This window comes from Eupeodes corollae, chromosome 1 (genome assembly GCF_945859685.1).
Source record: "Eupeodes corollae chromosome 1, idEupCoro1.1, whole genome shotgun sequence".
Classification (NCBI taxonomy): Eukaryota; Metazoa; Arthropoda; class Insecta; order Diptera; family Syrphidae; genus Eupeodes; species Eupeodes corollae.
In genome coordinates this window covers 76,101,040-76,116,102 of record NC_079147.1, presented here as the reverse complement: position 1 = coordinate 76,116,102, position 15,063 = coordinate 76,101,040, and the positions used below count along the sequence as shown (strand labels likewise).

Here is a 15,063-nt window from a genome sequence, read left to right as displayed (position 1 = left end):
ATCAATTTTATTTATTTATGTAACATCTACAAGCAGTCTTACAGCTAACAGATTATGATAAAAATAGATATTAATATATGTATATAACATTATTAAAAAGTAAATATAAATAAAAGACTAGCCTTAAAAGAATCTCTCGAAGAACTTAAATCAATTAATTGACAAACTTCATTGAACTGTTTTTAAGCCCTAGAAATTGGCTCATTACCACCAAAGCAGGTCCGATGGTATCGGACAAAAGGCAAATGCCTTAAGCGAAGTAATTTTGATGGTGCATAGATTGGTATTAAATAAAGTAAAGGAGGGCATCTAATATGATAGCCTAACACGTCCCTCACAAGCATTATATTTATAATGAATGTTTCGTCTCGATTCCAGGGACTTAATTCCTAGCAATAGGCATCTGGCTTTATAATCGGGGACAAAACTCCATTTCATTTTGAAAAATATGAATTTTGTGAAACGCCTTTGGAATTTCAAAAATCAACGCAATTTCGTTTAGTAAAACCAACAAGAGAATTCGCTCTACCAACTATATAGTCAACATGACATTTAAAAGAAAAAGTAAAATCAAGAATTATACCAAGATCTTTGATATTTTCTACACGGGAGTGTGTGTTAGACTCCATCAAGTATTTAAAGTCAATATGAGTGTTTGATTTAAAAAAAGAGATAACATTACATTTTCCATTCAACCACGCGATTTATATCGGACTGAACACGATAGCAGTCATCAACACTTTTTATCTCAAGAAATAATTCTAGATCATCGGCATATAGGAGACACTGGGAGTGATTTATGGCTAACGTAATGTCATTGATAAAAATATTAAAGGACCCAAATGACTGCCCTGGGGGACAGAAGAGCATTCTATAGACCTCGATAGGAAAATATCAATGACAACTTTTTGAGACCTACCTATGAGGTATGACGAAATCCAACTGAGAAACTTAGAGTGGAATCCAAATATCTCAAGCTTACGTGGTTAAACTTTCTATAATCATCATCAGTTCTTGTTTGATTGTACTTTATCCACGCTTTGATGTTTTTGTTTTTTAAGTTTTTAACCATGGTGGAACACTCAAGTTATTTTGAGTCTTTTTAAATGGAATCGTTTTGTAGAAACAGTCAAGAAGAGTTACATAAAAAATGTTACACAATTGATCATACATAATAAGTTGAAAAGGTTTTCAAATTTGAATTCTAGTTTGTTGTTACTACATAGCATATGAGGTGAAGCCATGTTAAAATTAAGTGCTATGTATAATGCAGGATGATGGGGATCTTTGTCCACAATTTTTACAGCAGAAGAAATCACAGCCGCTTCATAGCATAGGGTTTCGGCGAAAAATACAAGATCGAGTGTTTTTTTCCAAAACGGTTCTTCACACATGAAGACATACTAGCTGTTAATAAAAACTCATTTGAAGATGACGCGTTTATTAGAACGTAGAAGTTATCGTCATTAATTTGAATCCAATTGAGATTGGGTAAATTAAAATCACTAACAACCAATACTTCGTCTTCAGTCTCAAAAAAGTATATAAATACTTTCTATACAGTTGTTTAGTTTTTCATAAACCTCGTTCTTGGAGCTTGGAGGTATATATGCTGATACAATTAATAAATTTCCTGTTGCAATTTTAATTTTTAAACATAGTATTTCGATGTCTGGTGATCGAAAGTCGTCAATTAGGTAACTAGTGAGAGTATTGTTGATAGCGACAAGAATTCCGCCACCAATGGCGTTTGAATCGTCTGAGTTATTACGATAACGTCTAAAGACTCACGTCGAAATAAATGTATAGTTCATACTTGGGGATTCTGTATATTCACCATCGAACTAGTGCCATTAAAAGATTATGTGAATTTGACGAAATCAAAACAGAATTTTAATAAGGATCCTTAATTGTTGTTTTGAAAAAAATGTACCGATAAAGAAATCAAGAAATACAAACTTTAGCCATCCTTGGTACACGAAAGAATTGCGTTTACTGCGTAACAAAAGAAATAAGGCATGGAAAACGTATCTCAAAACTCTGTCTCCAGTCAACTTCTCTTTTTATGTTGAACTCTTTAACCAATTTAAATCTCTTTCTAATTATTTATATGCTTGTTATGTTACTGATATGGGCACCTCTTTGAAAGAGAATCCTAAAAAATTTTGGAATTTTGTAAACTCAAAGAAAAAATCAGATGGCTTTCCAGTTATCTTCAATTACAAGAACCTTTCGTTAGATAAAACTTTTGATATCTGTAACGCTTTCGCGACGAATTTCCGTGAGTCATTTGTTAATAGCCCTCAAGAAGTTGATGAAGTATATTTTCATAATAATCACACTTTTTCGCAAACTAGCTGTAGCCACATACCTGTACTACAGAGTACGGTCCTTGATCTTTTATCTACGTTGAATGATGACTGCTCAGCCGGTCCTGATGGTATTCCCCCGACAGTACTAAAAAAGTGTAGTAATGTTTTAGTTGAACCCCTTACGTTTTTATTCAAACTTTCCCTAAAAACAGGCAAATTTCCCAGTATATGGAAGAAGTCATTTCTTACACCAATTTTCAAGAAAGGTAACAAGTCGGATATAAGCAACTACAGGCCCATTGCAAAGCTTTCTTGCATTCCTAAAGTATTTGAAAAAGTTGTTTGTGAAAGCGTAGCATATTTTAGTAAAAATATCATTTGCGAACAGCAACATGGTTTTGTGAAAAAAAGATCAACCGTTACTAATCTCCTCACATTCTCAAACATATGTTCAAACGCTTTAGAACAAGGTTATGAAGTTGACTGTGTATACACTGACTTTTCTAAAGCTTTTGACCAACTAAGCCACGAAATTATTTTATTGAAACTTAAGGCTCTTGGTTTTCCACCATTTTTCTTAGCTTGGATTAAGTCATACCTTGAAAACAGATCCTACGAGGTAAAATTTAGAAATTGTCATTCTGAACCTTTCGTTGCTCAATCTGGTGTTCCCCAGGGAAGCCATCTTGGCCCTTTTCTGTTCATCCTGTCTATTAACGACGTATCGTCATGTCTACGCTCAAGTGAACTTCTTATTTTTGCTGACGATATGAAGATTTTCAAAATAATAAAGTCAAACCATGATCGTATTCTTTTACAAGCCGACATTGATAGTTTCACATTTTGGTGTGGGAAAAATAGCCTCTTACTCAACCCTTTAAAATGCCAGACTATAACTTTCACTAAAAAACTAATCAGTAACGTATTTGACTACTGTATATCACAGCAAAAACTCTGTCGTGTCTCCACATTTAAAGATTTAGGTGTACATTTCTGTTCCAACTTAGAGTTTACACATCACATCAATGTTATTGTTAATAAGGCAAGTTCTATGCTTGGTTTTATAAAACGCTGGGCAAAGGAGTTCAATGATCCCTATGTTACCCTTTCTTTGTATAATTGCCATGTTCGTCCTCATCTTGAATATGCTTCGCAGGTATGGACTCCCTATTACGAAATTCATAGAAAACATATTGAATCAATTCAACATAATTTCATTCGCTTTGCCCTAAAAGGTCTTCCTTGGAAGATCCCTATGATCTGCCTCCCTATGAACATCGTATTCTACTTCTTCAAATGCAATCTCTCCATCAAAGGCGTGTTAATAATGACTTAGTATTTTTTCATCAACTCATTAATAGTAAAATTGATGCATCTTATTTGCTATCTTGTGTACATTTGAATAACCGAGGCGGAACTCATCACTTGCGTACATTTGATTCTATACATATTGACTTGTGTAGAACTAACCATGGAAAGAATGAAGCTTTAAGTCGAATGAGCATTTTGTATAACTTAAACTGTTAATCGATAGATTTAAATTTAAATAATGTGGGATTAAAATCATTGTTTAGAACCAGTGCTCCACTATCGTAAACGTTCTCATTTTATTTTTTGTTGTGTAATAGTTAAATGTTAATTATGTTTTGTATTTTGTGCGTGTGTTAGGCTATATTTGTATTATTTTTTACTAACAACTAACACATGCACTTATGATGAGCCTCTGATCGTAGTTTGACGCTTGCTATAAGCTTACTACTTTCTGAAATTCTGAAGTGTTAAAAAAGTTTCACTCTGGAATCAGAATCGTTGTGGAAAACGCGTTTTGTTTGCTAAAAGGATGCTTTAGAAGATTGCTAAAGTTTAAGAAGCAGTTACGAACTTTACCGTGAGTGCCTGCTTTTTGTATAACATTTGCGTTTGTCACCAAGACTTGTATAATGATCGATAATATTGTTTATGAAAATTCTGGACCGGATATAGAAGTATTTAATTCTAATAGATGACATTTAATACCATTCGAGACCTTCCGGACTGGAGTGTTGGTCTCCATTCGCTCTACATGTCCCAGCCATCTAGATCGTTGGATTTTAATTCTATTATCTAGGTCAGTGTTGCTGTACAGTTTGTCGTTGTATCTTCTCCTCCACTCTCCATCTGTGCAGACGGGACCAAAAATTACCAGAAGAATTGTTCTCTCGAAGCATCCTAAGATACATCTTTTTTTGATAGGGTTCAGGCCTCAGCGCCATTAATGAAAACCGGGATGATGAGTGTCTTATAGATCGTGACTTTAGATGCTCGAGAGAGGACTTTACTTCTCAATTGCCTTCTAAGTCCAAGGAAGCAGCTATTTGCAAGTTATTCTTAGTTTTTGTAAGAGCTTAAGAGTTTTCATTTCGCCTCTTATTGCATTGACCGTAATCTTGGGATCAAAAAATCATTTATTGAAACAACCAAATACATTTATGTAATTCCTACCGAAATGGCTGGAAACACCATAACTTGATGAACATGTTCATAAGCTAATTTTTTATTTCGGGAATGTTGGAATTGGAATTCTTTACAGGCTAAATTGTTATTATATTTTGCAAGGGAAGTTTTTCTAATATTGTGTAGATTAGGAAAACAAAAATCAAATTAAATATTATCACTTTGCTTTTTTAGATGTAAAATAATTGCCCTAGGAAATGGAACTGCCTGTCGTGAAACAGAATTTTGGTTAACAAAACTTTTTGAAAAAGGTATTCTTGATCCAGAATACGTACGATACAGTATAGTTTCAGAACAAGGTGCATCCATTTACTCATGCAGTGAAGTTGCTAAAAAAGAGTTCCCTGATCTTGATATGAATGTTATAAGTGCAGGTAAATTTATTCTTAGCAGAATTTCCTTATTTCCAATTACATATATTTAATTCGATTTTCACCTTTTCAGTTTCTATTGCACGTCGTTTGAATGATCCCCTAAGTGAATATGTAAAAATTGAACCACGACACATTGGAGTTGGAATGTATCAACATGATATAAATGAGAAAATTCTTTCGGAATCGCTAAATGAAGTTGTATCGGAATGTGTGAGTTATGTCGGAGTTGACATCAATACAGCCAGTTTAAGTGTTTTGAAGTAAGTTGTTTAAAATTCATTAAATGATTTACTTATTTTTTTATTTTGAAGGCATATTGCTGGCTTAACAGAAAAACGTGCTGAGAAGATAATCCAACATCGTCTTGATAATGGACCTTTTCGAACCAGAAAGGATCTTCTTCAAGTTAAGACAGTGGGAGAAAAGACATTTGTGCAATGTGCTGGGTAATTTGAAAGCATCACAATTAAAATAAAAAGAAAACTCATAAAATTATTTTTCTTGTAGATTTATTCGCATTGAACCAAAAAGCTTGGGAGGTGAAGTGGATAATTTGTTAGACTGTACTTGGGTACATCCAGAAAGTTACTCAGTTGCAAAAAAGTAATTTAAACTTGTTTTTTCTTTTCTTTTTATTATTATTATTGTTATCGAGTTATTGCACTTTCTCAGCTGGACAAACTTATTTGGTTATTATTTTAGTTATTTATTGAGGTTTTCTTAGGTTGTGAGATATTAATCCTTCAGCGGATATCACAATTGGATAGATTTTAACCCTTTCCAGTTTTCATATTTCGTTATCATTTCTACTTCGGTTATGTGGATGTTAGTGGTCAATGGAACTGCGATGTCTATCACCAGGATATCTGGCCGATTGAAGTCAACTGTTCGGTCCATCAGCATCACCCGATTCTACTGCTGCTACTGGTTGATATTTGTAGAATGGTACTTTATTTTCTATCAGTCCATATTTTTTCGCCGGTTGTTGGTGGATGATTTTGGCTAACTGGTTGTGTCTAGCTGGGTACGTGGAGTTAGCTAGCACAGGGCACCCGGCTATTATGTGTCCAATAGTTTCACCCGGCTTACCGCATTTTTTGCATCTATCTGTCACTTCTACTCCGAGGCAGTGCTTTTCGTAGTTTCTGGTTTTTATTATTGTCTTGTATTGCAATTGCACATCCTTCAGTTTATAGGAATAGGAAGCCATCTGTAAGCCATTTTAGGGACCTGGTCTTGTCAATGTGCTCCTCACATAGTGCTTTCGGGAACTTCCTTTGGAGACTCTTGCCAAGGTACGCTTCTTGTTCGGTTTGGTCGGGCTCTAATATTATTTCCTCCACTGTGTTTTTCAGGTTGAGGGGCGTGAACTTATCATCTAGAGCGCAGTCTCTCGCTCGATAATATTTCTTCAGGTGTGGAAAGTAGTTTTTTTCTCATTTTTTGCGTTCTGCACATTTTAAAGATGTAGAGTATGGCTCTACCACCTTCCTTTCTTAAGAGGTATACTCAATTGACCGACGTGTTGTGATGTAGGCTTCGCAATTTGGTAAGTAGTCTTTTCGTCATCCTACCCAGTTTATGCAGGTCAGTATTCGACCATTTAAGGATGCCGAATGAGTAGCTTAGCGTACGTATTGCCCAAGAATTAATACTTTCCATCAAATTCCTAGCTGACAGCTTGGTGTTCAGTACTTTGGTCAGCTTTTTTTCTGATTTTTCTATAAATTCGGCCTTTAATTGGGTGTTGTCTATATGTATGTTTAGCGATATTCCAAGATACTTATAGCCGTCTTCGTTTTTCATCACTTTTACTCCTTGATATGGTCCTTCTAATGAGGCTGCAATGCCTTTGTAAATTTTCAGTAGGGCGCATTTTTCATGGCCCAAGGCCATGTTTATGTCTTCGCTAAATATTTTAGTGGTTTGTATGATAGATTGGGGTTTGTATCGGCTTTCAGCACATAATTTCAGGTCGTCCATGAAAAGAAGGTGCGAGATTTTTTGGTTTTCTGATGGAGTAAGTTTGTAGCCAAGGTTTGAGCCTTTAAGCATTGTTGATAGTGGGTTGAGCGCAATAAAGAACCACAGCGACGAAAAGGAATCACCCTGGAATGTTCCTCTGACTATATCGATGGTAGTAATTTCCCTCTTTCCTAGCCGCAGGTTTACCTCCCAGTTTTTCATTATCTCACCGAGAACACAATTCTTGGGCGTACTTTATATATCCGTAGTATTTGTAGCAACCATTCATGTGGGATTGAATCAAAAGCCTTTTTGTAGTCTTATTCATTATTTTATCATTTTAATCTTTATTCACTCATTAATTCATTACAGGGGTATGTGCATAAATACTAGGAAACAAAAAGTTAATAATATAGTTACGTTTTTTAGTTTCTTTTAATATTAGAATGTTTAAGTATAAGCCACAAAAGATCTTCCATCTTTTTCATGAATCCCGAATATCATCTTTCCAGTGTTAAAGTTGTCCTCTTACATTTTTCCTTCCTTCTAGTGGTAACCATTCCGTAGCGGCTTCATCCAATGGTCATCAGAAAGACGCATGATGTTACCAGCCCATTACCATTTAAGTTTTCGAATTATACATATATCGAACATCTTCAAAACTAATTTGCATTCTTAAGGATGTATGATTGATTGGTTGGTAGAAGCGAACATTTAAAACTACTCTTTACATTGCTCTTTGACACGATCTGAGCTTGGTTTCAGCATTTTTATAAATCTGCCATGTTTGGCATCCGTAGGTTAAAACTGTAAAACTGGAAACATTATTGAATCGAATATATATTTTCTTGTTTTGTATAAATAATAAATATTTAAATCAAGAAGATGATCGACATTCTAGAATTGTTTCCATTTAATATCGTCATTTTTCCTTTTTTGTGTATCACAATTATCTCATATTCTGTCCACTGGGTTGTGAATTCCTGTGTGACCAAAACGTGGTTGAAAATATCTGCCAACCAGTTAGACAAATAAAACTATCCGAGCTTCAGAATTTATCATTTTTCAAACTATGTATCGCTTTTTCGATTTTACTTTTAAGAAGTTTTGAAATACTTCATTATTTCTTTGTTGTTGAATATTACTGTATATTCGCTATCACATGATTGTTTTGAATATAAATAGCTGTAAAAGCTCGTACCTATTTCGTTGATGTTTTTCCTTTCATATTTTTTAAGTCCTGGATTGTGTTTTTAGCTTCGGTTCCCATCGATCACTGAAATCAAGCATCAGTGAGCGTGGTTAGTAGACAGATGGTGGACAGTCTCAAAACCTACCGCGTGCTGTTGTCATGTGTTCTTTCTATCTGTTGTTCTTTCTTTTCTGTCCTTCTGTCTTGTATTAATGTCTTGTGTTGTTATCACCTTACATAGTCTAGTCGCTCAAGGTGCTGTATTCTCTGCTCTGTACATTTATGTGCTGAGTAATGTGTAATGTAATCTTCTTGCCATTATTTTTCAAAGGAACTTTAGGTCATATTTTTCTTGTTCATTTAAGTTTGTCTTCTTTCTGAGTTGCTCTGGAAGTGTTATAAGATTCAGATTCAGTACGCTAATTTTTAAAGGTTTTTGACACGTCGCAGTTAGAATGTATCTATCTGCTGAGTCCTTGATAATTCTTTCCATTTTATTATACGCTATTTGTGTAGATTGGCCTGCTGATGATATAATATGGTATCGTTGTTTCGGATCAGTCTTATAGGTTTTTAGAGTCTCTATACAAACTGATTTGCTTATTGTTTTTTGTGTGGATTTGTAAAGCTGTATGGTTTTATGGTTAATTGTTCATTCAGAGCGTATTATTCGGCAGTCTAACTCAAACTCGAATTTATTTAAAAGTGAGAAATCTTTAAAGATAGATTTTGTATTGCAAAGAATAAAATATATTTCATTTTTGTCTTTTTGACCTGAAGAAATCCAGGAGCATTAATTTTGTGGCTTTTTCTTTAGTAGAGAATTTCCAACTGTTATTTTTTGTTGCCAAATGAATTGAATAAGTCGACTTCCTCTTTCATTAAGGCGAAGGTCTGATGTAAAATGTGCAATAGCTGACTTTATTATGTATTAGTTGGTGCGTATATTTGTATTATGTACATATGCCAGGCAGGGATCGAACCCAAGACCTCTTGCATGACAGTCCGTCGCACTTTTTTTTTTAATTCATTTTTATTAATTCATTCTTAAACCTATCTTAAAGCTAAACAAAAATTCATAAAACTAGCCTAAGTATCCATAACTTACAACTAAATAAATGATCCCACACGGACACTCTAAGTTAAACTATAACACTAAAAATCTAAGATCTAACACTAAGATCTATTTTACTTCATTTAAATTTTATTTATTTTTGTTTTTACTAGAAACTTTGAAAAAAACTAATATCCTTTTTTATTTTTACTTACAAACTACTTAAAATTAGGTCCTTAAATAAAACTTAAAACTAACTTAAACTATCTATTCTACCTATAAACTACTTGAAACTAGAAGAACCACAGCAGCAAATCTAACTATCTAACATTTTTGTTTTTCATATTTTGTTGTCCCTTTTTTTAATTTTTTTTATTCCATGGTTTTTTTTTTATTTTTTTTTTATTTTTTTTGTTTTTTTTTGTATTTTTTTTTTCTATTTCTTGCCACCATGCCTATTCTACTTAAAACTAAACCCTAACACTATTAAACAAGTATGTAAGCCGACCAAGTCTTTGAACCCCATCCCGACTACCCACTATCAAGTGCCGATTGAAGCCACCAAAACTGGTTCTCCTGATTTACCCTATCAGTTCGGTCCCGTTCTGATACAGCCCTACTGAACCGAAGGAGCTCTGCTCCGCCTTGTGCCATGACGTCCCGATTGTACAGGAGTCGCCTATTCACGGTTCGTCGTCTGACTTGGTAGATTAGCGAAACTGCCAATCTATCATGTATCAAACCGCATCTGTCTAAAAAGAGGAATGCCTCTGGTGGAATAAAGCCGCTCAAGCGTGCACTTTCAAAATACTCGTCGTTCGGATAGAACGCCCCGAAAATTAAATTGTTGGTCAAAGACATAGCTCTTGCAATGTGACCTCGGACGAGTTTTATCACGAAATTGTCAATTCTGTTGATTCGAGCCCCGTTATATAGGACCTCGTTGGAATAGTAATGCACATAAGAAGATGTTCGGTATAAGCCAGTGCAGCTTCGTAAACACTGCCGCTCGAACACCCGAAACTTCTCCATCTGGGAAGGGGCAACGTTGAACCACACAGGACAACCATAAACGATCATCGGCCGTATGAGGGCCATGTAGCAAATTACCTTCACTCTGGGGTCAAGCCGACTGCTAAAAAACAGCCGTTTCGTTAGAGTGAAGGCTCCTCTGGCTCTGGTCAGAGCAGCATTTATATGTCTGTCTAAATATAAATACTGATCTAACCAGATACCGAGGTACTTCACTACACTTTTGCTCGCTATTCGCCAATTCTTACACGTATCCCTCGTGGCCCTAGCCAACGGAGTCCGGAACAGAATTGTCTCCGACTTCTGGACATTTATTTTCAGTTTCCAGTCGTCGCAATATCGCTGAATCTTGTCGAAATTACGCTGCAAATCACCATTTTTAATTGAGAATGTTGTGGTAGAAGTTACATTGCCACTTTTGACAACAAACTTTCTACCGTTAAGCATATCATAAAGTATATACAACAATGGCTTGCTTATGCCAAGCCTGCTCAGTTTTAGGTAAAAACCCTCTAACCATACGGTGTCAAAGGCCTTTTCCAAATCAACCAGAACAGCACCTGTGCATTGTTGTTTTTATTTATTCCATTGGATATCGGAAACAAGTTTAGACGCAGCATGAATTGTGTCATGACCCGCCTTGAACGCGAACTGTTTATCCGGAATTATTTTGTTGTCCACTTAATCAGAGACCTATTAATGATTTTTTAGAAAACTTTGCTGATGCTCGGAAGAAGACTTATCGACCGAAGATTTGACGGGTTAGAGTTGTCCTTTCCCTTTTTCGGGAGAGGATGAACCATACCGGTCTTCCAATGCATTGGATAATATGCATTATTCAGTCCATTGTTAAAAAGTGTGGTGTAAATGTCAATTGCCTCCATTGGTAAATGTCTTAGTACAACGTTGGATATACCATCGACACCTGCTGACTTTTTGTTTTTTATTGAATTGAAGATAAGCTGAAGCTCAACCTTCGTCACTAACAAGGGACTTGGTCCCAAGTCCATTACAGTCCATCGCACTACCATCATGCCACGGGTAATACTACTTACCTCAGCTAAGCCAACTTTATCCCAATTTATCTTATCAAGGGCATTTTATAATTCTATAAGTTTTTCAGTTGATAGAAGAGTTCTAGTGTTAAGTGTTGCTATGTATAATCTGTTTTTCTTTTCAATTTCTTTTTATACTAAAAGTTGAATTTTCTTGTTTTTAGAATCATTACAAAATGTGGACTTCATTTGAAAAACATTGGCGAGTCGGAGTTTATTTTTAAAATAAAAAGTTATTCCAATTCACAGTCTCACGAATCTTTGGCCAAAGATTTTGGCATTCCAATCGAGAGAGTAATATTTAAAATTGTATTCTTATTGAATTTGGGGAAAATATAAAGTTTATTTGGTTTTTAGTTACAAGTCGTGCTGGAGGCACTTCAAAGGCAACTTTTCCAAGATTATCGATCGGATTTCGATAAGAAGCCACTTTTCAAACAGGGTATAACTAGAATGGAAGATCTGTTTATTGGAGAAATAGTCACAGGTAATGACTTTCTTTTCAAATTTGTTTTCTATTTTCTTTGTTTACTGAATACTTGATGATTGTTTGTTTCTTTTTTTTCCAGGAGCTGTTACTAACATCACACATTTTGGTGCTTTCGTTGATATTGGCATTGAATGTGATGGATTAATTCATACCAGTAAAATGAATGGAATTGTCTTGAATCTTGGAGATCGTGTGAATACGTCTGTTATTGATATTGACAAAGGAAGAAGGAGAATCGCATTGAGACTGGATGAATTGATTTAATTGGGTTTTTATTTTAGAGTACTGTTAATGCTATCGACATGTGCTGTGCTAATAATAAGATTTTAATTTAAGACAAATGAAGCGACTTTGATATGAACTAAATTAAAAATCAAAAACCTATTTCGTTTTGTGTATTTCTACCACAGTTAAAGAAGTTCTAAATCTTATGAAAAAATGGCTAAAGATGCTGGAAAAACAGAATTTTGATATTCATTATTTTAACCGTTTTGAATTCAGGTTATTGTTAACATTTCTAATTTTTTCAATATTTTAAATTATAAAATAATACAAATTTCAAAAACAAGCGTAGAGCAATAGTTATACAATTTTTGTTCTAATATATTTGTATTTGGAAAATCATGGTGTTAAATAACAAACATTTCTATTTTCTTTTATTCTGTAATTTATGTCCACCTTTCGGTAGAAGTCTGTTATGTTCCATGTAGAAACATTATTTATGTAAAAATGGCATGTATGGAATTTATATTTAAAGGTTTTCTTTTTGTATTTCTACAAAAATATTAAGTTTAGATTTTTATAGTCTATAGATTTTATGTATTAATTTAATAAGTTAAATAAAATGTGCTTATTTAAAAAGCAATGTTTTTATAATTTCATTTGGGCATAACTTTGCTAAGAATTGTTTCAGACCATCCTTAATAAAGTTTTGATTAGTTAAGCTTTACTCACAAATTAAAACGGGTCATATAGGCGAAGGTGCTTTTAACAACGTGGACACATCTAACACACTAACATCTCTAAACGTAGAGAGTTCGCTTGGGGAGTTAATTCATTTAATGCTGACTAGGAGAATAATTTACTCAAAACTGAGAAACTCAAGGTGGTGTTCTATCCCCTCTCCTTTGGAACCTAGTGGTGAATGAAATTCTAACTAGTCTGGATGCGGACGGTTTCAGGGTGATCGCCTATGCGGAAGACGTTGATATAGAAGTTACTGGAAACCATCTTAACACCTTAAAAGAACTCTTACAAAATGCCTTAGACAGACTCATACTGATCAGTGTGTAGTGGGTGTTAAGCCCACAAACCGATTTAGTATCATTTTCGAGGAGATACAAATTCCATTTGTCAACCCTCCAATATTAAAGAAATCCAATCAAAATTCTCGGACGATGTTAAATACCTGGGGTGGAATCGGCTAAGGTGATTTTTGATTGTCACCTTTGTGATCATAAAAAGTGATCAAACTAATTTTTGCGTCTGTGTAAGGTGATCACGAAATTTTGTTTAGAATTTGGTATCACTTTAAAAGAAATTCACTGACGTTTGTTAGAATTGCAGTGGTAGTATTCAAAAACCGATCTGAAGCTATCCGGATTATTATGTAATTATAAGTTTTGATGTACCAAGTAGCTACGATGATGTTCTGCCTGGACAATAGTCAGCATTTAACTATTCTCGTTAATCACTCTGTCTCCATACAAAGCTGTCTTGAGCACTCCCGCACACTATGTCTTTCTTTTCTATTGATATACATATGCTCATTTTCCGAAGGGCGGAGAATCATAATATGACTCCCATCAATGCAGCCGATTACTAGGAAACAAATAATAAAATAAAAAACAAGTAATAAAATTAGTTTATTTTTACTAAGAAACAAAATCATGGCTCCAGGAATTTGATATTTTCGTAGAAGAACATTTTTGTTGCTTCTGAAGCCCATTGATTAAATTTGATTGTAAGTGGGCACAATTTCCTCTCCATTTGTTTTAAGGTCAAAGAAATAACCTCACAAACAGTAGGTACTTTGGCCCATTGGAGCTGACCAGTCAGCGCTGGTGACTGTCACCTATCACAAATCACCTTACCCGATTCCACCCCAGTTCTTCACCTTCTGTGTACACGCCCTGACTCAAACACGCATTCGAATTCTTCTTTAACGATCTAAACGATATTAATCATATCAGCATAATCAGTCTCTCACGTTTCGTAAGGGACTAAAACTGGTTCCATTGAGCTTAGGAGGAAGTCTCAAGATTCATGTAGTATCATATGGACCATTAAACTGAAATAAGTTTGACCGATTCCATTATGAACAGCCACTTTAACCTAAACAAACCATAAATGCGAACGTTGAGTCAATTTAGCTTATATGGTTAGAGATTTTAATGTTACCTAATTAAAAATTATATGTCTTGAATAGAGGGACAAAATCACTTAACATATAGGCTACATGAGGTTGGGACTTGAACTATAAGTACAGAGGACTTCGAAATGAAATTTATTGTTTAAAATTATTATATGGTAACTTAAAGTAAGAGAAAGAAAGACTTAAGTGTTGCGTTAGAAATTACCTTTCGGAACGTTCAATTCAAGTAGTATTGGACGAGTTCAAATCTGAAATCCACAGAATAAACGTTGGTGTGCCCCAGGGCTCCGTTTTGTCTCCAACAATCTTTATTATTTTTTAAATTGATCTTTTGTCTGAAATTTCTAATCTACTAAATTGTTTCACTGATGACAGTACCCTCAGGTTTTTATATTCGTTTTTAGATTTTCAACCTTCTTGTTCTTCGGATGTGGACTACCAGCGGCAGCTTATGATAAGCTTATTAAATTTGTATCTTGGCAATAGAGAATCAAAAATCCCCAATGCCACTTCCTATGGGTGGTACTTACATCAAGGAGACTGAACAGCTTTCAGTTTTAGGTATGTGCATCACAAGCCACTTGTTGTGGAGTGATCACATATTTGGACATCGCCAAAAATGCTGCTCAGTGTTTAGATTTTATCCAACGATATAAGAATTCTGTACCCCTTCCGATCTTGGTACAATTAACAAAGCTTTTATTCGTCTTAAACTCGAGTAA

At 34.7% G+C, this 15,063-nt stretch overlaps 1 protein-coding gene across 2 annotated transcripts in view; it reads left to right on the top strand.

Moving 5' to 3' along the window:
• LOC129941270 (S1 RNA-binding domain-containing protein 1) overlaps window positions 1-12,832 on the top strand; it is a 32,311-nt gene extending 19,479 nt beyond the window's left edge. For both annotated transcript variants that reach the window (XM_056049857.1, XM_056049858.1), the window contains 7 exons: window positions 4,980-5,179; window positions 5,250-5,439; window positions 5,491-5,625; window positions 5,687-5,782; window positions 11,642-11,771; window positions 11,835-11,964; window positions 12,047-12,832. In XM_056049857.1, coding sequence (XP_055905832.1) covers window positions 4,980-5,179; window positions 5,250-5,439; window positions 5,491-5,625; window positions 5,687-5,782; window positions 11,642-11,771; window positions 11,835-11,964; window positions 12,047-12,231 — 1,066 coding nt within the window. In that variant the 3' untranslated portion in view covers window positions 12,232-12,832. The remainder of the gene's footprint in view (window positions 1-4,979; window positions 5,180-5,249; window positions 5,440-5,490; window positions 5,626-5,686; window positions 5,783-11,641; window positions 11,772-11,834; window positions 11,965-12,046) is intronic.
• The last annotated feature ends 2,231 nt before the right edge of the window (window positions 12,833-15,063 follow it).